Raw genomic sequence first — 22,845 nt, forward strand, 5'->3', positions numbered from 1 at the left:
ACGGGCGACGTTTCGGGCAACGGCCCTTCTTCGTAGCGCGTACGTAGAGCCGTCTCTCTCTTCAGCAGTGGATTGACTCCGGCTCCCCCCCCCCCCCCCCCGCGCGCGTGCTGTCGCTCGTTCGTGGGGTTGCCCCAACGTCGCCAATGTGTCAGCAGCAGTCAGGGGGGAAATAAAACAAAAATTTGCATTGTAATCTTCACCACATCGTCATCATTGCTGTTGTTGTTGTTGCTAATGTGATCCTCGCGACGGTGGTGGGGGGGGGGGGCTAACGAGCCGTGCAGTGCACTGCTCTTGGCGCGAGCGTGGCAGTCCGGCGGGGCCTTGTGAACGCGGAGGAGTCAAAATCATTCCACAAAGGGAGACTGATCCCCTCCACTGCCAGTTTAAACATGGGGAGTGGGTGGGGCCCCCCACCTTATTAACGCTCGCGGATGGAAAATAAGCGCGGCGCGGGGCGAAGTTACGGCTCGCTTGGCCTCAGTGTATCGTGCCATTAAAGAGTATTTATTATTAAACAGGCGCACACAAATACATATGCAACGAATCTGGCCTGCAGGGCTCTCCGGAGGAAACTCCGTGTGGTGGGGGGGGGGGCGAGGTGGGGTGGTCCGAGTGGGGGGGGGGGGGGGCAGGGGGGGGCTGGTTTGTGGTAGCTGTGGACGGCCCCCTGGAGTGATCGGCGAGGCCACACAGGCGCGGCAGGGGGGGAGGGCACGGCGGGGGGGGGGGCTGGGAGGGGGCGGGGGGGTGAGAAACTTTCGCAATGGCAGCGTTCGTCACCTGTGAAGCCGGGATGATTATTGTCGATAAAGTCGATTCATTGACAAACACCAAAAAATTGTAATCGACGATTTCTCGGGCATCTTAAAACAAAAAAATTGCGCCTCCATCCCGAAGGTGGGAAACCCCCTGAGAGCCGATTGGCTATTGGTGCCGATCACCTCACCGAGCCTTGCTAATCACCTCCCGTCCAGCGGCACACGGGGGCGGGAACTGATATGAGACTTTTTTTCTTTGCCACTGTTGAGCTTGTTTTATTATTTACCAAGCAATTGTACGGATAATCGGTAGAGTGATCGATTACTCAGATTATAATCGGAGAGCCCAGATCAAATCTAAACGTGCGTTTTAGATTATTTCTCTTATTTGGCTGCTAAAACTTTCCACGCGACAAGCCACTTCGTTGAGCTATCGTTTGGGGCCAGGTCGCTTCAGAAAAAATAATCTAATAGCTCAGTGGGCCTTACCTGGTAAAATAAAAGTTTGGCTTCATTTGTGTTTTTTTTGTTTACTTTTCCTATACTTTCCACTCCCAGCGTGTTTGTGTATTGTTGTTTGTTGCTGCCAATGTTTTGACTTCGTGCCCCAACTGGACATCTGTGGGATAAGAGGCTTTATAGCTCATCGGATTCCTTCGCTTAAAATAAATATTCTGATTTATGATTCTGAAAACTGCAATTAAGAGCGATGGGCACCGGCTGAGACACGATACGACCGCGAGAATGAGGTCAATTTAATAAATTCGTGAATCGACTCAACACGGTGAATCGTAATGATGAATCTGATCGCAGTGGGAGGTGGCGGGGGGGGTGGGGTGAATTGTTACCATGGAAACGATGGCAGTGTCATGGTAGGGGGTCCTCTGTGTGTGTTGTCGAGTGTAAAGGTGGCACAGGTGGTGCATCGGCCATTCATCTCAGTCAGTCAACCCATTGCACCTGAGTCTGCCCCCGTGACCTCCTGCCAGCGGAGGCGTTCGCTCACCTTCACGTTGTCCTCAAACGTGCACTTAGCCTGGCACAAGCGCCGTGGTGACGTCCCCGCCACTTAGTGGTGAACGGCGGTTCTTGCTGTAAAGGGAGCAAGTCGCGGTCCGCGGCTACCCAGTGAGTCGATGGGCCCCCCCGGCTCTGAGCCCCCCAATCCAGTCCCTTGCGATGGCACACAGCCTCTCCTCCGCTGTGTGCCCACGCGCGTTGGTGAACGTGGCCGAGTGCTTCCGAGTCACGCGGGCTCCGAAGGCAATGTGTTTCTTTGTTCTAGATTTGAAGCTTTCGTGACTGCAAGGATTCATATTCTTAGGTTTTTTTCGGTAAAGTCATGTAGGTAAAAAATTATAGTTAAAATTAAAATATTGTTATTTTACTTTGATTAATTTAAATTTAATTTTTTTACCTACGTGACTTTGCCGAAAAACCCTAAGAATATGTGTTTTTTTAGGTTTTTTGTTTTCGTTGTTGTTGTTTAAATCGAACGGTGGCTCTCAGCATCAACGTGGAATCGCCCTGATGAGCCCGAAAATTTCGACGCTGCACCTCGCAGAGCCGTCGCCTCTCACCCCGTGACCTGTGATGGGTTTGAGAGTCGCGATGCCCCACCACTCCCCCCCATCCCCCTCCCTTACCTCCCTCCCTCCCCCCACCACCTCGCTGTGATTAAAGAGTCGTCGAGGGCTGACCCGGCACCAAGTGAGCGGCAGGCGTGGCTGGGTAACGCCGCAACACGCGCTCAACATTCGCCGGTCAGAAAAAAAAGAAGTAAATAAATGTATTGAAATAACTAAATAAATAACTAGGCACCCGCACACCTGGGGACGGTGCTCCCCCGCGGGGCCGCACCTGCCGGGTGTTGGGTGAACGTCGCGATGCGACCCCCGTCGCCCGGTGTCACCACCGTGCCCCCTGCGACGTCTTGTCGCGGGACGTGCTACACGCGGTCACGCCCGGGGTGGGGTGGGGTGGTGGTGGGGTGAGGTGAGGTGGTGGTGGGGTGGTGTGGTGGTGGGGTGGTGGTGTGGTGTGATGGTGGGGTGGTGTGGTGGTGGGGTGGTGGTGTGGTGTGGTGGTGGGGGGTGTGGTGGTGGGGTGGGCCTCCTCTAGGTAACTGAATTGGGACACCGAGAGCGCTGTCGGCGAGCGTTCATTGCCGGGCGCGGCGTTCCGGCACAAGATGCCTCGCTCCCTCGCTCGCTCACTCTCGTGCGTTCTCGTTGGTGCGCTCATGGCGCACGACCCGCGTGCCACGTGGCAATGCGATGCCCTTCACTGCCTGACGTCTTGTGCGGGTTTGGCGACAGCGCTGAGAATCGACGAGAGCCCACTCTATCATTCTCAACACTCACTCTACTCTCTCATTCTCAACACTCACTCTACTCTCACCCTCACCCCCTCTCAACCCCTCTCACCACTCACTCTATTCCCTCACTCTCCTCTCACCACTCACCCCCCTCTCACCACTCACCCCCCTATCACCGCTTGCTGACTCCCCCCTCTCACCGCTGAGTCGACTGCGAATCTCGTCCAGGTTTTTGGCCAGAATGTCCCACCCACCCCATTACATGGCATACGTCCTGCGGTCATGTCAGCACAATGATCCCGGCGGTCCGGTGGGGGTGGTGGGGGGGGGGGAATAGGATGCATCGTGAAAATAAACCCACCTCGCTCTCTCACACACGCACACGCACGCTCTCTCACAACCGCCTCGACTCCTGCCAAGTGCTGGCGAGGGTGGGCCACCTCACTTAGGCGGGCACGTGGCCACGCAATAAGACGTTCGTGGCTTGGGGCTGGGCCAGGAATCGCGCGGAATTTCTCTCAACGCGGCACCGCCGCTCGGTTATCTGCGGGGTGTTTTGAGTTTCCCCACTGAGATGAGCGAGCGAGCAGAAGGTAGTCCCTGAGATGGATATGCCGTAGCCTCCAATGGAGTTAACTGTAAAAGAGTCCTGAGGGGGATGTCGTTGTTTCTAATATATAAATAAGCAGAACTCTGTTCTGTCTCCAAATATATCGTTTTTTTTAGTATGTCAGCCTATTGGCTTTCCAGACGACTAATGTTGCCCAAGAGCGTGCGTTTGTTTTAAACGAACACTGCTGCATTATTATAAAGCATTCGTCCGAATGTCTGTGCTGCGAGTTCCAAGCACCGTACATATGTACGCGCCATTGGAAGGAAGCTGCGTCTCAAGACGCCGTAAAAAAAAACAGGACGGGGGGGGGGGACCACCAAAAGCAGACAGACTTAGAGACCTCAACACGTTCGTTATGATCCAGGAGACAGTCACAGGGGCAGGGAGGGCCAATCGGAGGGGAATTGCACGTTACGCAAAAAGCACCGCAGAAGCAGTGTGCTGACTCCATCAGAGTAAACCATTGAATGTCAAGTTCTAAAGTAAATAGGGGCAGAGTGCGTGCTGGTGGTGGTGGAGCACTCAGTGGTGGAGTGCGTGGTGGTGGTGGTGGTGGAGGACTCAATGGTGGAGCACGTGGTGGTGGTTGAGCACTCAGTGGTGGTGAATTTTTGTCTTTGAAAGCCACTGAATCTTTGTCTTTGAAAGCCACTGAATTTTTGTCTTTGATATCCACTCGGAATTTTTGTCTTTGAAAGCCACTTACTTTTTGTCTTTGATAACCACTCGGAATTATTGTCTTTGAAAGCCGCTGAATTTTTGTCTTTGATAGCCACTCGGAATTTTTGTCTTTGATAGCCACTCTGAAATGTTGTATTTGATAGCCACTCTGAATTTTTGTCTTTAAATGCCACTTTGATTTTTTGTCTTCGAGAGCTACTGTGAATTTTGTTTTTGAAAGGCACTCTGAATTTTTATCTTTAATAGCCACTCTGAATATTTATCTTTAAAAGCCACTCTGAATTTTTATCTTTCAAAGTTGTTTGGACTTTTTATGGACTGTTTCTTTTCTCATGAAAAAGGGACCCGAAGTCTTAACTGGAGTCCATAGCCAGAAAAACAAAGAGGCCTGGTCAATACATCAAAGAGATGGGACATGAATATCAGTCTACTATTGGATCTGAGGTCGTGGGTTCGATCCCGACCCTGACACCTGCTATACATTTGGGAGTTGCGTGTCTCTCTCCGCGTGGCCACGTGGATTTTCCTCCGGGGTCCCTCCGGTTTTTCCATCCACATTTAGAATGAACATCACGCGTTTAGAGTATTTGGCTGCTATAAATGTCTACGTGATGATGAGCCACTCCGTTGAACTATCATTGGTGATAGCCAGGTCGCTTGTGAAAAAATATCGACACAGCTGAGTTGGCCTTACCCGGTAAAATAAAAAATAGTTTATAGTTTTCGTTTTTCACTCTTGCAGACTCTTCTTGGTTCTTTCGGTCACGTAGAATGGAAATAATAAAATAATAAAAATACAACATAATTTAATAATTGTCACGACGTTTCGGCCACAACGCAAGCAGCCGTCCTCAGGTGGACAGCAGGTCTGTCGAGTAGACAGCGTCTGAATGACTCACTCCAGGCTTGGAGCGACTATTTAAACTGGGATGGAAATAGTCACGCCAAGCCTGGATGGAGTCATTCAGACTCTATCTACTCGACAGACCTGCTCTCCACCTGAGGACGGCTGCTTGCGTTGTGGCCGAAACGTCGTGAGAATTATTTTATTATGTTTTATTTTTATCATTTTATTATTTCCCTTCTACGTGACTTTACCGAAAGAACCAAGAAGATGAATCCCTGCAGTCACGAAAGCTTTAAATCGAAAAATCTTGCAGACTCGCCGTGGCGCACAGCGGCAACGCACGGCTGACACGTACATTCCGCCCGGTGTTTTTCCGACCGCCCCCCCCCCTCACCACCGCCTCTGCCCCCCCTCAGGACCGCAAGCTGTCGCGCAGCGAGCGGCAGAGGTTCCGCGAGGAAGCCGAGATGCTCAAGGGGCTGCAGCACCCGAACATCGTGCGCTTTTACGACTCGTGGGAGACGAACGCCAACGTCAAGGGCAAGAAGTGCATCGTGCTCATCACCGAGATGATGACGTCCGGCACGCTCAAGACGTGAGACTCACGCGCGCGAGCGCTCGCACGCGCACATACACGCACGCACGCGTACATGCACGAAGGCAAAGCTGCATACAAGCACGCTCACTTGGGCCCTGTAATTCAAAATCCTTAAATGCACTAAATTATTGCCGTATTCTCGGGATTTCTTTTTGCTGTGTTTTAAAGCTAAAAGTTGAGAGGTGTGTCTTATAACCCAGCAAGTGCGCTCACACGCGCGTGCGTGTGACTGTTATTTGTGTCGCATTGTAGACACTGGCCACAAATATGGGGTGAGTCTTACTTACTGGAGCGTCTTATAATCCGGAGAATACGGTAATAACTGTGCGCATTTAAATACTTAACGATCGTGTGTATCCAGCCGCTTGAATTATATGAATCGGAAAAAAACACACTGTCTGCTTCACAGTGAACATTAAACATCCCATGACATTACTTGAAGGAAAAAAAACAGTGGACCATATGTGCCGCCGGAGTCATGGTCCAAGTTTTGGCAAAAAATGTAAAAACTATCCGCAAATTACTTAGCTGGGTAAACCCACATATCAGCATCGCCCTCCGCTACATACGAACATTCGACTTACAAAGTTTCAGAGGTACGAACGAACCTGTCCGTATGCCCAGTTGCAGCTGTTCACCATGCTATTGCCTGTTACAAGTTTATTTATTAAGAGATGAAGAGAGCAATTGTGCAGACATCTCCTGGTAAGTTTTTCAAGAGAGTAGAGAGGAAACACGAGCACTAAAGGGAATTAGCATCTACATCTGCAGAACATGAAGAACCAGTGGCATCTACATCTGCAGAACATGAAGAACCAGTGGCATCTACATCTGCAGAACATGAAGAACCAGTGGCATCTACATCTGCAGAACATGAAGAACCAGTGGCATCTACATCTGCAGAACATGAAGAACCAGTGGCATCTACATCTGCAGAACATGAAGAACCAGTAGCATCTACATCTACAGAACATGAATAATTAGTGGCATCTACATCTACAGCAGATTATACAACTTTTTACAGCCATTCCCCGTGTTTAGTGTACACGCCGTACAAATTGTTTCCAATTGAGAGGAATAAAATTGGACTTACGAACAAATCGACTTATGAACCCACATCGTTTGTAAGTAGAGGAGTCCGTGTAACCGGCAAACTACATCTGCCTGTGAAGCATAGCGTCTCGGTGCTTGCTATGAAAACAGCACGAATGCCATCGCCAGGACCTTAGAAGGGTTCAGGTGAGATGTACGGCGCTTTGAGTTGCCGAGGCGTTTAAGGTGAAAAGCTTCGGGGGTCAAAGTGCAGCCCTGAAATTGATCGCTCTCACCACCGAAGGCAGATGGGCCTCCACTCTCGAAAGGCCCTCGAGGAGTATAGCTTGGCCTACTCACTTCCTCAGGAATGGCTTTTTGCGTTCAGTTTGTTGGCCTCCTCCCGCACACACCTGCAATAAGCACCGTTGGCTACGGACGTTTGCGAAAGAAGTTCAACACACATGCAAGTCTTGGAAGAGGTGTCAGTACCCACACCTTACCCCGCCACACGCGACCTGCCCCAGCTGAGGAGGATTCAAGAAGCTGGCACCGTTGTCTCATCTGCTGCGCTGGGAGACTGAATTGCACAGGTGACCTCTGCATTGCAAGTGCGCTATCCATTGCAATGTAATGTGTTTTTATTATTATTATAAGTAATTATATAATGCGGTATTCGTGCATATTGCATCTCACAATGCTGCATTGCATGTAATGCGCATAGTTATTTAGTTATTATTTGTTCGACCAGGCAAGGCCCACTGAGCTATGTAGCTGTTTTTCAGAAGCGACCTGGCCACAAACGATAGCTCAACGAAGTGGCTTATCACGTGGAAATGTATCGCAGCCAAATACTCCAAACGGATTATTCTAAATGTGGAGGGATGAACCGGAGGGACCCGGAGAAAAATCCACGCAACCACGGGGAACAACACGCAAACTCCAACTATACAGCAAGCGTCAGGGTCAGGATCGAATCCACGAACTCCTGCAAACCAGGCGAGGCAGTTAACATCTCGCCACCGCGTCTCCCCGTTATGCAAGGGGGCAACCGGAACCGGCACCAACAATTGCCCAGTCCATGCGTGGCCTGCCGATAAGAGGCGACACTCGCTACGCGGCAGTCCCAGCGGATTGAACCGCTGCAAGAGGGCGCAAACCCAGAGAGGTTTGATGGCTGTGCCTTCCTTTCCTTTGAGACCGCGCTGGTAGGCGATGCCCCCTGGATCGCAGAGAGAGCCCCGTGAAGGTGCTCTTACGTAAAGGGGGCAGATGCCAATGTGCCAACCATGCGGTCCTGCGTAGGACACACACACACACAACAACAACAAAACACAACAACCCCCCCCCCCCCCCCCCCAATGAAAAAAACGATTAAGAGCAATGGAAAAGTACGGCCGTCACCCGACGTGCCGCCGCTACAACCTGGCACGCGCGGGCTCATCAATCATGAGAGGGCAATCACGAGATTTTCTTGACAAGCGCACGGTGGGGTTTAGTTATTTAATTAGACGCGTTTGTTCGGTTTGCTTTGGGTGGCAGGGGGTGGGTTTTTTTTGGAAAACGTGGGCCGAGTTTGAAGGAGGAGGAGGTGGGGGGGGTGGAGGAGGCGTTGGAATCGGGCGATGTGCCACGTCAAATCCACCCACTTTGTGACTTCCCTCCCGCACCGCGGTTCTGCGCTGTGGAAGGCCAAGGGCACGGCGCAAGATGATTGAGATAATTTTCGAGCGACGGTGAGATCTCGAAAGATCGCTGAAGGCAACCGCCGTGGAGAGGAAAAATACAAACCTCAAATCCCCACACGACACCTCCAATTGAATGCAGTCACGTGACGTACAGCCTCCTTGTCAGTCTTTATCAATCCACTGCTGTGTGAATGCCACGCGCCATGACTTTTGGTCATGTTGGCCATTGCTTGACCATACTTCATCACACTGCACATCCGTGAAAAAGAGCTTCATAGCTCATCGGATTCTTCCATAAAAAATTGAGATTTGACGTTTCTAAATTAAAACGTTTCTGATCAGTGCAGATTGCTGAAGGGGGGTGGGGTTGGGGCAGGGTGCCGGTCCGTTTCGGATATCGCTCGTCACCGACGTTATAGCCGCAGCCACGAATCGAACTCACATGGCCAAGGGTTCGCAGGGCAGCGCGCTGACCGCTGGCACCACCGCTCCACATCGGTGGGAGCAGAGGACTCAGGCCGACAGCTCCCCAGCTGTCAGCCGCACGGTGCGCTCGGCAGAGAAGCGTCCCACACACACACGTCACAGGCGAACCACATTACCTTGCTAGATCTCGTCAAGGAAGATAAACCATCATAACGCAAACTCGGGTCACCCTCGCAGCAGCAGCGGCTTTTGATTAGCCATCGACCAAAGACAGTCACTGCATCGCAGCACTTTCAGATACGCTGCTGTGGCCAGCTGGAACACTCATCCTTCCGATATTAGGAAGCCACTAGAGCTATGGACTTATAAATCGATATTGACAAACGTATTTATTTAGAATAGCTTTTTGTGTTTAGTTTGTTGTCCTTACCGCGCACCTCTGATTAGCACGGTTGGCTAGGTACGGTGCGAAATAAATTCAACATATGTACACACATGTCGCAGATACCAGTGGCTTGGGTCCGTGCCAATATTTTATGGAAGTGCCCTCATTAATATGGAAAAACCTTTCCAAGTTGTCGAGCAGTTTGAAGAACCAGATAAGTAACTGTGAATAACCCAACTAATAACAGTTATGCATTGTAATTCATATGACTACATTAACCCCCCCCCCCCCCCCCTCTGGTCTTCACACCTGATTGACTGACAGTGACGACATCACATCTATCGCTCTATTTAAAGCCGAAACGGGAGGAGGTTTTCATCACAATTCTGGCTGTCGCCTGATGATGGCTAGTTGTAATTACCGGCGAAAAGTCATGCTCGAATAGTGAGTGTTGTGGGTTTACTCTCCAAAACAACCGGTTAGTGCTGAACCAGCAACTAATTGGCACATTGTGTGTACGTGACAAACCTTTCTAAATTGGCTGTGTCGGGTGGTGGCGGGTTTAAGCGGCACATTTATATTTACGCGATCTAACCCCAAAAAACCTCTATTATGGATAGCATTGGTCGCGAAAGCCATACCGCGTGTGAAACTAAATAAATAACTCGTTTCCCGTTTGTGTCTCTCCAAATAAAAAAAAGAGAAATATTATGTTTACATATCCCATAGGCCCCACAGGCATGTGGGAGTGCATTGTATTAGCAGCATGGGTTCTTTGACCAGATTCAACGTTCATTTCCTCATCAGCAGAGTGTGAGGCTTGCTGGTGAACTTCTAGATGCTTATAGGCTTTAAATGGGTCCCAGTTCGATGCAGAGCTATGTAATACATAACACACAGTCATAACACTTTTTTAAGCATCTGGTTAAGATTATGTGTTTGAGGGAGAGTTAAAATTGAAGCGGACGTGATACCAGTCACCACTGTCGTGATGACCGTTATTCGCCAGAACACTCAAAAGACAGGATTTCATGAGGGGAGATTATGAGAATTAGGATGTAACTAAGAGGGATTACATAGACTGTATACATCACGACAGGTCGGCTCCGTGATTTGCTGAGTCAGCGGTAATAACGACGACAGATTTAACGCAGCTTTAGGTGCCAGTTCCAATCTAAATCCCCCAAAAGGAGCAATTTGAGGTGTGATTGAGGTTTGCCAGCCCTGAGGTGCAAAACAACCCCATATATAGCTCTCAAGAGTAATAGGTAGAATATCCCACGATACCTGACGAGGGGAAACTACTTGTAAATGCATCGTCCAGAGTGATGTATCATCATCATTATTATTACTACCGCATTATAGTAATGCATACCGAACAAAAATGGGGACTTTTACGGTCCCCGGGGGAAGACTTACAGATTCCCCGGCATGTGCCACGTCACGAAAGAGGGACGATCCACGGGGAAACCAGGACAAGGGTGGCGACTCCGGCTGTGACGACGATGATGACGAGAGGCTGCGGTGGGTGACGCGCAGCGAGGCAGCGACGTGCCGGCACGCCGTCGTTCGGCTCAAGGGGACCGCGAGGGCGTCTCCGTGCCGGTGTTTAGGTCGTCCCAGCCTCAGCCGTCCGCTCAATTATCATTATTATATATTTGTTTTAACCTCTCACGGCGGTTCGTGCCCCGCCGCCGATCGCTTCAACCTCGTCGATTGTTTTTTTTTACGACCAGAAAGCCGTCGACAACAAAAAAGAAAATAAACTACCACCGTCATCGACGCCATCCCCACTCGCAAACTTCACAGCCACGGGCCGCCGATACGCTCCGGATTTTACGACCGCCCTCCTGTCGTGCCGATTTATATTGTTTATTTCTATTTAACCGACCATTCGGCAATAACTGCTCGCAGTAACACAATGTCCACGCGATGGTTTACTGAAGTGGCAGCAGCAATGCGCTCCCGGGCGGGTGAATGTTGTCGCTCGGTGAGAATGGGCTGTCGCAACGCGCCACGACCGCCCCACGCCACGACCGCCCCAGCGTTACACCGAGAGTTGAACGTTGAACGGCGGTGTGGACGTACACCCCCCCTCCACGCCCGCCACCACGGTGGCAAGATGTTATCTCCCTCACCGGGTATACAGGAGGTCGGGGGTTCGATCCCGACCCCGACGCCTGCTGTATATTTGGACTTTGCATGGTTCTCCCTGTGGTCGCGTGGATTTTTCTCCAGGTCCCTCCGGTTTTTATCCTCCACGTTTAGAATCAACGTGCGTTTTGGTAATTTGGCTGCTATAGGTTTCCACGCGATGACAAGCCACTTCGTTGGACTACCGTTTGTGTCCAGGTCGCTTGTCAAAAAGAACTATACAGCTCGATGGGGCCTTACCTGGTGAAATAAAAAAAATGGATCATAGTTAGTTAATAGTTATTCCAAGACGTTTGGCCAGCGTGGAAGGATAATTCAAAACTCACCGGTAAGAGGGGCTTCTCCAGAGCTCCCTCTAGTGGAGGCCCTGCCATCAGCGGTGATGCGAGCGAGCAATTTCAGGGCTGCACCTTCATCACCCCTCCGTTGCTTCTCGCTGTGGAAAAGCACTCGCTGTAATTAAGCAGCCTCGCGAGACGCGTTCCACGGGGCAACAATGGGGAGGCGTGAGCGATGGACAAAGCAGGCGTGGCACAATAGTCATATCCTTGGACAGGGCATCTATTGCGAACAGCCTATCATCGTAGAGACGATGTCACATTGCGTTGGATACTTTTTTTCACGGGATAGCTTAGCAGACAATGTTCCGGAGGAACCCCCCCCCCCATCCCCCGCCCCGCCATCCCCAGGCAAATGGGAAATCGTCACGCCGAGTGCCATCCTAAAGGGTTCCGTTTGAATTATGCATGGCCGGGTGTCACGACGCGTCTCTCTCATCGGCGATCGCATGCGGAGGAACGATGAAATGGTCCTGAGAAACTTTGCCCCTTTAAGTCAGTCAATGTAAGCCAGAGTGCTTTTCGTGCTTGCTCAAAATGAGCAGCGCTCCGGTTTGCAGCCCCGAGGCAGTGGTGGAAATCGGCCATTCCCACGCCAGCGACGAGAGTCTGATTTACAGGACGACCGCTGTCGGACCTCCCCACACAAAGTGGCGCCTTCATTTGATTGACGGACAGAGGGGGCGACAATGGGCCGAGTCGGCCCCGCAACCATAAGTTGACCTTACGACCTTTCGATGGTGTGCCCCCCCCACCCCCCCCCCCCCTCTACGGCAGGGCCTGCCAGACCGGCTAATTTAAGGCACCACCCAATAGTCTCGGTTAGTTCCCCAAATTGTTTCCCGGATTTTGTTAACAAAAATTTACGAATCTATTTTCTGAACTCTCTCAACTCAAAACATTAGAATGGTGAAATTGTCAGTTTTTTTATATAGGTCAAAGATCATAGGATGTACAAATACCATAGGTCCTGGATTCTTGCCAAGTGGCATACATTTTTTTTATTTTACCAGCTAAGGCCCACTGAGCTGTACAGCTCTTTTTCAGAAGCGCCCTGGCCACATATGATAGCCCAACAAAGTGGCTTGTCAGGTGAAAATGTATAACAGCCAAATACTCAAAACGCACGTTGATTTTTAATATGGAGGGAAAAACCGGAGGACCTGGATAAAAATCCACGCGACCACGGGGAGAGAGACACGCAAACTCCAAATATACAGCAAGCGTCATGATCGGAATCAAACCCACGACCACCTGAAAACCAGTCGAGGTAGTTATCTCACCACCGTGGCACTGACTCAACTAACTTTTTGGTTCTTTCGGTAAAGTCACATAGAAAGAAAACAAATTCAATAATAGAATACGACGTTTCGATTGCAACACAATCAATCGTCTATGTTCTGTCTCTCTCTGTGTGTCTCTGTGTTGTCTCTCTCTCTCTGCTTGTGTGTCTGTCTATGTGTCTCCGTGTCTGTGTTTTGTCTCTCTCTCAAATTGTGTTGCAATAGAAACGTCGTATTCTATTACCTAATTTATTTCTTTCTAAGTGACTTTACCGAAAGAACCACAGAGTAATTCCTGCAGTCTCGAAAGCTTCAAATCAAGTTTGACTCAACTAAGTTCTGCTGCGACATGCACACTGACTCGCGCACGAATGCATTCGCTTACAAAGTAGATGGAGCAGCAGACTGGAGGCAGTAGAATTTCCGTCGTCCTGTTTTCTTCGGCAATGACTCACGTCGTTTGCAGGCGAGACCCCCACACAATCAGACGGGGCCCCCACCCCCCACCCCCCCACCACAAGCTCTTGCACCGACTGCCGTCTTACGCAACGTTGCCTTTGTTACGCGGAAGGCACAACGCGGAGCCATCATTACTTAATGTGAATATTCTTTCCGGTGTAAATTATGCACCTGCAAACGCATCCGCGTGAGCTTCCATGATGTGGTCTAAATTTAAGATGTGAATTTTATGTGTGTGTTTGTATATATAAAAAATAACATGGCTGAGTGAAGCATAATTAATTTCTAATTTAGTTGTTTAATTTAGTTTAAATTAAGTTGTGTAAAACAAACACAAGACAAAGATCCCCCCTATAGCCTTCACAGACTTTTTGGGGCAAGTGCTGTTGGCGAGCACCTATGAAGGCCGGTACGGCGCACAAGGGGGTGTTTGGCCAACACCAACAACCTCCATTCGCCACTAAGTGGCGGTGACGTCACCATGGCCCTTGCGCCAGGCTAGGTGCACTTTGAGGCCACGTGAAGTGTCGAAGGCTCGCTGTATTTTAGCCGGCCGGCGCTGCGCTCGTTGTTGTGAGCGTTGCTCCTCTGCCCTCCGCTGTTGTTGGACGGCGACTGCCTCGAACTGCCCAGTCGCAGTCCTTCACCAGCCCCCTTCATAGAGGGCGATTTTGACACCGCTAGTACCAGTCTCCAGCAAGTCCACTCAACTCACATCCTCCTATACCGAATCTCTTCTCTAGCCCATGCCGCCCTCGTTTAGCCCTCTCTGTCCGGCCAAACGGAAGCTGCTTGGTCAAGCGGTGGCTGCTGAGGAATGTGGAATACATGACCCAGCCAATGCAGCCTCGCCTGCCAGAGGAGCCCTCTGACCGGACTGTGTCCAGAACTTTCATGGTTCTACAAGTTTTTCACACTGCAATCCAGCCTGTTGAAGCTCAGGATGGATCGTAGGCAAGCCAGCCAGAATGTTTCAAACCGGTGCAGATGTTTCTTCAGAAGGGTCCAGGTTTTTCGGCAGCATAGAGCATAGGGAAGGGAGGGCATAACTGTGGCCAAAAGACCTCACTGACAAAGACCTCCCGGTCAGCTTGTAACAGTGCTGTTAGCGAGTACCTATGAAGGCCAGTACAAATTAGTAGCTGGGTGGCCGGCACCATGCCCAGTAGCTATGTTTTCACATCGAACCAGGTTCTCATTAGAGGCTGAGTCGACCTAGGGGAGGCCCACACCCGTTCAGATAATTATCGCCACCAGTGTTGGCCATGAGCGGGAATGGGACTCGGCTCGCTGGGTTCGTGGTGCAGCCTGCTAACCGCTGCGCTAGTGCTCCCCACAAAGACACAGACAACACACACATGCACAAAGACACACACACATGCACAAAGACACACACACATGCACAAAGGCACAGACAGCAGGCACACACCCACCAGCAACACCCACCTGACAGCTGCATGCTTGCCTGCCCTTCCCCGCACCACCCCCCCCCCCCCTGCCCTCCCACAGCTACCTGAAGCGCTTCAAGGTGATGAAGATCAAGCTGATGCGCAGCTGGTGCCGCCAGATCCTCAAGGGGCTGCACTTTCTGCACACGCGCGACCCGCCCATCATCCACCGCGACCTCAAGTGCGACAACGTGTTCATCACGGGGCCCACGGGCTCCGTCAAGATCGGTGACCTGGGCCTCGCCACGCTCAAGAGGGCCTCCTTCGCCAAGAGCGTCATCGGTGAGGGGCGTCGTCGTCATCATCGTCATTGTCGTCATCATCATTGTCGTTGTCATCGTCATCATCGCCATCGTCGTCATCATCATCATTATCATCATAATTATCATCATTATCATCATCATCGTCATTGGCGTTGTCATCATCATCGTCATTGTCGTCATCATTGTCGTCATCATCATCGTCGTCATCATCATCATCATTGTCATCATCATCGTTGTCTTCATCATCATCATCGTCGTCATCATCATCGTCGTCGTCATCGTCGTTGTCATCATCATCATCACACGGTAGGCGCAGCACCTTGACATGGAACTTACCACCATGAGTAACAGTTGCCACGCCGCCCCCCCCCCCCCCACGAGCCCCCCCTTCACCCCCCTCCCGCGCGGGGTGGCACGATCGCGGTGACCCCCCTCCATCATTGTCGCCGCCGCCGCAGGCACGCCGGAGTTCATGGCCCCAGAGATGTACGAGGAGCACTACGACGAGTCGGTGGACGTGTACGCGTTCGGCATGTGCATGCTGGAGATGGCCACGTCCGAGTACCCCTACTCCGAGTGCCACAACGCCGCGCAGATCTACCGCCGCGTCACCAACGTGAGTGCCGGCGTGCGCGCGCGAGTACACGCACACACACGTGAGTACACGTGGACAGATTGTCGGGGCAAGTTCCCAGTTGCGAACGCGCGACCGCTGAGCTACGCCACCGCTCACGTGCATTGTCTGCACCTGCAGACGCGGCTGCAAACGGCTATACGCACACACACACACGCTCACACACACTCACACGCTCACAGACACGCTCACACACACGCACACGCTCACACACGCGCTCACACACACACACACGCTCACACACACGCACACGCTCACACACACACGCTCACACACACACGCTCACGTGGAAACACAAACGCACGCGCAGACACACACACGCGCACACGCTCACACACGCACACACACACACACGCACACACGCACACACACACACACGCTCACACACACACGGTCACGTGGAAACACAAACGCACGCGCAGACACACACACACTCACACGCTCACACACACGCACACACACACACGCACACGCTCACACGCTCACACACACGCACACACACGCACACGCTCACACACACGCACGCGCTCACACACACGCACACACACTCACACGCTCACGCACACACACACACGCACACACACACACGGTCACGTGGAAACACGAACGCACGCGCAGACACACAGTGCACGAACACCCACGTGGTGGGATAAAGTTTGGGTGATCCATTTCCAAGACGCGTCCGGCCAGCGTGTGAGAGTAGGCCATCATGCCCACTGGAGCGGCTCTGGTGGCATCAGCAAGCAATCGCAGGCAGGGCTGCACCTCTGACCGAGCGAGAGGGTGCGTGAGCGGGTTAAAGCCCAACACGGTTTTTTAAATCGTTTGCCATCGATGTCGTGAGTCACGGCCTCGGCTTGCGTGCGGGTCGCCGGGATCGGAGCGTCAGCGCGTAAACAACGCCGTCACTGCGGCGCTTGCGATGGAATAAAAATCTCCCACTCCGCGTCTTCAAGAAGGAGCCGTGTCTTCACTCGACACTGCTTTTGATGCCAAAACAATGAACCTCCGATCAGCACGGTTGGCTTCAACATACATACGTAAATATATTTTTTGGGATTCGGACCACGTGGTAGTATTAAGCATTGGGTCACAATTCGTCATGATAATTAGTTAATTTCCGTATCACCAGTACGTGTATCCTACACCAGGGTGGCGAGATGTTAACTCCCTCGCCTGGTATACAGGACAACATGGGTTCGATCTCAACCTGTACTCCTGTTTATGGATTTTTCTCCGGTTTTTCCCTCCACATTTAGAAACATGCTGGTATAAATTTCCACGTGATAAGCCACGTCATTGGGCTATCGTTTGTGGCCAGGTCGCTTCTGAAAAAGAGCTGTATAGGAGCTCAGTGGGCCTGACCTGATAAAATAGAAAAGTTTTATTTTATCTTGCTTGGCAAGAACCTGGCACCAATGGTATATGACGATGTGCTTTTGGGCCGTCCATAAATGACGTTACGCACCTGGGGGGGGGGGGGGGGGGGGGGGTCAGACATTTATGACGATGTGTGACGAGGGGGGGGGGTTTGAGAAATGTGACGTCACATCAAAATGCGCAACTTTAGATAAATATAGACAACACGTTCTACTTAATTAAATAGACTTTTTAATAAATGTTTTCTCCTACATCAGAGTGCAGCGCCACATTAAATGCGCACTACAATGACAATAGTTTAAAGCGATTTGAAGCATGTTTTATATTTTGGGGGGGGGGGGGGGGGGTAGAGCTTTGTGACGTCATATTTGAGGGGGGGTCTGACTTTTTGTGACGCTGTGTGACGATGGGGGGGGGGGGGTCAAAAATCGTCAAAAATCGCGTGACGTCATTTATGGACGGTCAGTTTGTACATCCTATGACCTTTAACCTATGGTTAAATGAAAAAAACACTAACCATTTCTGGTCAGGTCACTTTTGAAGAAGAAGCTGTATATAGCTCAGCAGCACGTACCATACTCGAATCGGCAGAGAAACGGAACTGTGACGTGTCTGTGTGCCCAGGGACTTTACCCTTGCCACACATCTCAAGGCAGTCGACCCGTGGCGCCTGGGCCTGTCCCGTGACCTCCTGCCAGCGGGCGTTCGACACTTCACATGGCCTTAAAGTGCACCTAGCCTGGCACAAGCGCCGCGGGGACGTCACCGCCACCTAGTGGCGAGTGGCGGTTGTTGTTGTTTACCGTTGCCACTCCTTGCGCTCGACAATGTCCCCGCTTAGCCGACGTGCCACAGATCACCCGGCGGCCGGAAACCCCCGACTGCAGCCGGAGTAGTAAGTTACCAGCCGGAGTCCGTGATGCAATTGTCCGGCACGAACGCCTTTGCCCTTTGCGTGCGTCGTAACGTAAGGCGAGCGGTCGGTCGAGGAGCCGGGGGGGCAGGGGCGGCTGACGGAGCCGGGGACCATTGTGCCCGCTGGCGATAAGTCACGCGGTTGGGGAAGGGACCGGCCGACTTATCAGACGGCCCTCCTCGTGATCGCAAAATCTACTTGGAGAAGGGACACCCATCGGACTCCCCCTGTCCCCCCTTACCCCCCTCCTCCTCCTCCTCCCCATCCACCCGGGCGATTGCGACGGTGTCTGAAGACGGCCGGAAAAAACCGAACGGCTCCTTGAAACCTGCGCGCGCTCGGCACAAACCCACCCGGGGTGCCTCTCGCCAAGGCAGAGAGACTGCAGCGAGGGACAATTCAAATGATTGATTGCCCTTCTGGCCTTCTGGAATGACAAGAATCTGAAACTCTAGAAAATTCTGGATTTTTTCTCTCTCTCTCTCTCAGCTAGTTTTTGCTACGCTAATTTACAGTGCCGTGTGTATTTTTTGTCGCTGATGTCATCTACGGAACCCCTCACCAAAGGCTAAGCATCTCTCTCTCTGTCAAGGCTCAAAGCCTCAACTGTTTGTCACGGATAAGATGACTCATCCTCCTCAAGCGGCTTCAACTAACGAGCGAGCCAATTACTTTGGCATTATGTGGGACACTCCGGTGGAGCTGCAGATTGAGGGATGATCCTTCAGATGGCAGAGCAGCTCACAGAACCGCGGGTCCGCGCGCTCCCCGCTAATGCAAAGAGATGACCAAAGCAATTGTGTATTACCACTCTAAGCCTCTCCTGGCACCCACAATACACCCCTATTGTACTGCGGGTTTAGATAATGCAATTAATTATCTGCGGGCTATTGTGGTTGGCATCTCTCCGAGGTCAATTAATCAAGTGCCATTGTGGGAAGGCGGTAGTTGTCATAGTCATATGGATAGACTGGTCCCCCGCCATGAGAATGTGGAATTGCCGCCAGTGGAGTGACGTAGGTCTGGTGACAGGGACGAGTTATGGCTGACACAACGGAGACGCTCTGACGTTGCAGGATTTGGTTCAAGCCTGCGTCATTGCGTATTCTGGATGCAGTCTAATCCCTAAAGATAGCGACATCTCGAGTACGTATGAGCAGATGAGGCGAGCGTATATCTTCACGTGGTGTCTCTTCGAACAGCCGGTGGCCAAATCGCCATCCTGGTGGATCTTGAAAAAACTAAGCAGGCATGAGCCTGCGGAGCGCGTTATCTATGGGAAGGTTGTGGCAGGCTTGGACTGCGGGAGCGGCCATGAGCTCATAGCACAGCAGCGGATTAGATTTATACGGCATCTCAAAGCTACCGCTACCTCAACGCGCCTCCGATTAGCGCGGCTGGCTACATACGGTGCGAAGGAATTAACAAAAATACATGCGTCCACTGCGCTCCGTAGAACGGTGAGGACATTCTTTTGGCGAGAGAGGCAGGCAGTCATAGACCATGGGGGTAAAAAAAAAGGATAAATCTTGAGCCTGGACTTGAACAGGGGCAGGAAACCGACAGCACGGGCAGCAGAAGGAAGGGATTCACTCTGCACAGAGCTTGGAGCGTGCTCCCCTCATACTCGTGGGGCTTTTTCTCCAGCTATTGATGTTGCCTCCGACACGTGCCGAACGTTGCACACAACGTGCTTGCCACAAATGAACCACAGCACCTCGCCGATCTCGTCAAAGGGGCATTGAACCATCATCGCGCGAACTCCGCTCATGATCCTCGCAGCGGCGTCATCGCGCGGCGCTTTCCGATGCGCTTCTGCGGCCGTCTGGAACGCTCTTCCCTCCGAGACTAGGAAGCCACTGGAGCAGTGCACTTTTAAATCGTCATCATCTAGATCGACAAGCTCGTTTCTTTAAAACTGCGGGTTGTGTCCGATTTGTTGTCCTTCCAGCGCACCTCCGATTAGCGCGGTTGGGCTACGTACGCTGCGAAAACGATGTCAACATACACACACGAAGACTCATCACTCAAGTTGCCCAAACACTCAAATCTGGGTTTGAGTCAAGATTTCAGCCGCCTGTAATTGAGCCGAGTTTTCCCACTTGCCCCCTTACTCAGACGACTTGCGCTGGATTCCCCTCCTTTTGATCCACGCTCCTTTCATCCAGACAGATCCGCTGCTGCTGCTGCTGCCACTGTACGAAGTCCCAACGCGCTGTCGATGGCGCGCTGGCATCAAGAGGCGGTGGCGACTTTCAGAACCCTCGCAAAAGAGAGCAGCAGCTCCACCTTGCGTCAGAGTAGGGCCCTGGCAGATAACGTCACGTAACCATACCTCTGAAAGCCTCTTCAATAGCCCCCCCCCCCGCCCGCAATGGTGACTGGCTTCCAAAGATGAGCAAATTCAGACGGCCGTGTTGCCTGACCTGGAACAGCGGCCCCTTGTTCCGTGAATCAACGATGCGACTTCCTAGCGGGATTGTGGGATCAGCAGAATCGTGGATTCGTGATGCAGTTGACCAGACGGTAAAGAATAAGTGAGTAAAGAAGCCCATGGGGGAATGCCACCCAGCCAGCCAGCTCTCTAGGCCAGATAGACCAGCCAAGGGGGTGGTAGGTACACAATCCTGGTGTCGAGAAACAATAGCAACCCTGCAAACCCCAGTGAGTCATCTTACCAGGCGAGGCGCGTTCAGACTTATAGTGAATGACATCACTATCAGCCCTTTTTTGTTTTGTTAAATATAACGCCACACACGTTAAACAATCAACATGTTTTTCAATAACACCGTGGCCTTAAAAGGAAACATATAATAGCCAATGTCTCGGGCAGTAGCCCTTCTTCTTTGTATGATATAAATGTTAGAGAGAGTGGAGTGATGAGAGTGGATAATGAGGGTTGGAGGCTGCATCGTACACCACGAGGCCTGGTACAAAACAGAATTACAATTGAACACGCGGTCGTATGGCTTTCGCGACCAATATTATTCATAATAAAGGGATTTTTGGGGCGGTCTAGATCGCATAAATATAAATGTGTCATTAACCCACAACCACCGGACACAGTCAAGTATGAACTCATTGCCACGTTTTGCTCACGTGACCAACCCGTACTAATTGGCTGTCGGGTGGCAGTTGGGTTGACGACACATTTATATTTACGCGATCTAACCCAACAAAATCCTTCATTATGAAAATATTGACATGTGAAAACATGTTTCCTGATGAACAGTTCTAAACCGGCATGAGAATCACTGCCCATTCACCCCGCCGCCCAAATACTGTGAAATAAGATTTTAGTATTTTTGAAAGAGCAATTCGATAGGTTTCCGTTATCGTTAAACATCTGGTCGGGGGTTGAATTAATGACGCGTATTAGGTAACGCATTACATTTCGAGGTAATGAGTGGTGCATTAAAACACACTTGGTGGTGGTGGGGGGGGGACTGTAAAAGTACTTAAACACAATACAAATGGGAACAATAGTTGTGACTTAGTGAATGACATCATCATCAGCCATGATCAATCCACTACTGGATGATGGATCTTATGCACTTTAAAATCCAGATTGACAATCTCATTTCTTCAGAACTGCTTTTTGTCTTTCGTTTGTTGGCCTTCCCCCGCACCTCCGATTAGCACGTACGGTGCAAAAGAAGTTCAACGTACAGACATACAGACGGCAGTGCCGGATTAAACGAGCGCGGGGCCTGTTACATATGTTATAAAGGGGTCCTAAATGTTTTTAAACACACATTTTCACTTGCACAGTAAAGTAATTGTATTTTTTATTTGCTATACAGCCAGATAATACGACAAATCGCTAACCTTAAACACCCAGTCGTTCGTAAAAGTTGAAGGCGGTATAGTACTACAGTAATAGAGCAAGTACAGAATCACTGAACCGGAATTGATATCTTGAAAGCATTTAGCGCGGGGCCCTTGAAAGTGCGTGTAGTAGCTGCTACTACACGTGTAGTAGCAGCTACTACATATGTAGCTACTACACGTGTGTAGCTACTACACACGTGTAGTAGCTACTTTTGCTACTAGGATCATCCCGCACTGACAGACGCACCTCGCGATACTGCGATCCAACAGCACTCTTCGACGCGGACTGATTCCGTCATGACTCCATCTCCTCGCGAGTCGTTCGCTCAGCCCATCGCCGAGCTGGTGGCGACGATAGTTGATGACTTCGGTTCACTTGTCGAATCAATTGAGGCGTTTTGCAATTTGAGACGCGGGTGTCTGAAATCTGAATCCACAGACGCGCTAAATACACATCGACGGCACGTGCCGAGCACAGCGGAACAATTGTCTACTCCGTGCGTCTGCAGTAAATAATTGAGTTAAGTGAGAGAGCCCAACAATAAGTAAAAAGCAAACCCATTCTGTCTCCACGTACGGATGCACAATTAAGTGGAGTCCATCAGGCCATCGGCTGGCCAGGACAATGCCATCCAGCGGCAGACGGTCGCTTTAGCAAGCCAACTCTGGGTGCGGTTTCAACGTTCTGGGTCTCGTCGGCCTCGTTAAACGAGTTGCGCCTGCAATGAGCGATAACCATCGGCTCGAATGCAAGCCGCCACGTGGGATCGTTCCTTCGATGAATGGCC

At 51.1% G+C, this 22,845-nt stretch overlaps 1 protein-coding gene across 4 annotated transcripts in view; it reads left to right on the forward strand.

The window, feature by feature from the left end:
• Positions 1-22,845, forward strand: part of LOC133356749 (serine/threonine-protein kinase WNK1-like) — a 149,352-nt gene that overhangs the window by 87,341 nt on the left and 39,166 nt on the right. For all 4 annotated transcript variants that reach the window (XM_061574403.1, XM_061574404.1, XM_061574405.1 and 1 more), the window contains exons 2-4: positions 5,639-5,817; positions 15,095-15,315; positions 15,755-15,912. In XM_061574403.1, the coding sequence (XP_061430387.1) occupies positions 5,639-5,817; positions 15,095-15,315; positions 15,755-15,912 (558 nt within the window). The remainder of the gene's footprint in view (positions 1-5,638; positions 5,818-15,094; positions 15,316-15,754; positions 15,913-22,845) is intronic.

Source organism: Lethenteron reissneri, chromosome 55, assembly GCF_015708825.2.
Source record: "Lethenteron reissneri isolate LAM-NWPU_2019-01 chromosome 55, ASM1570882v1, whole genome shotgun sequence".
Classification (NCBI taxonomy): domain Eukaryota; kingdom Metazoa; phylum Chordata; class Hyperoartia; order Petromyzontiformes; family Petromyzontidae; genus Lethenteron; species Lethenteron reissneri.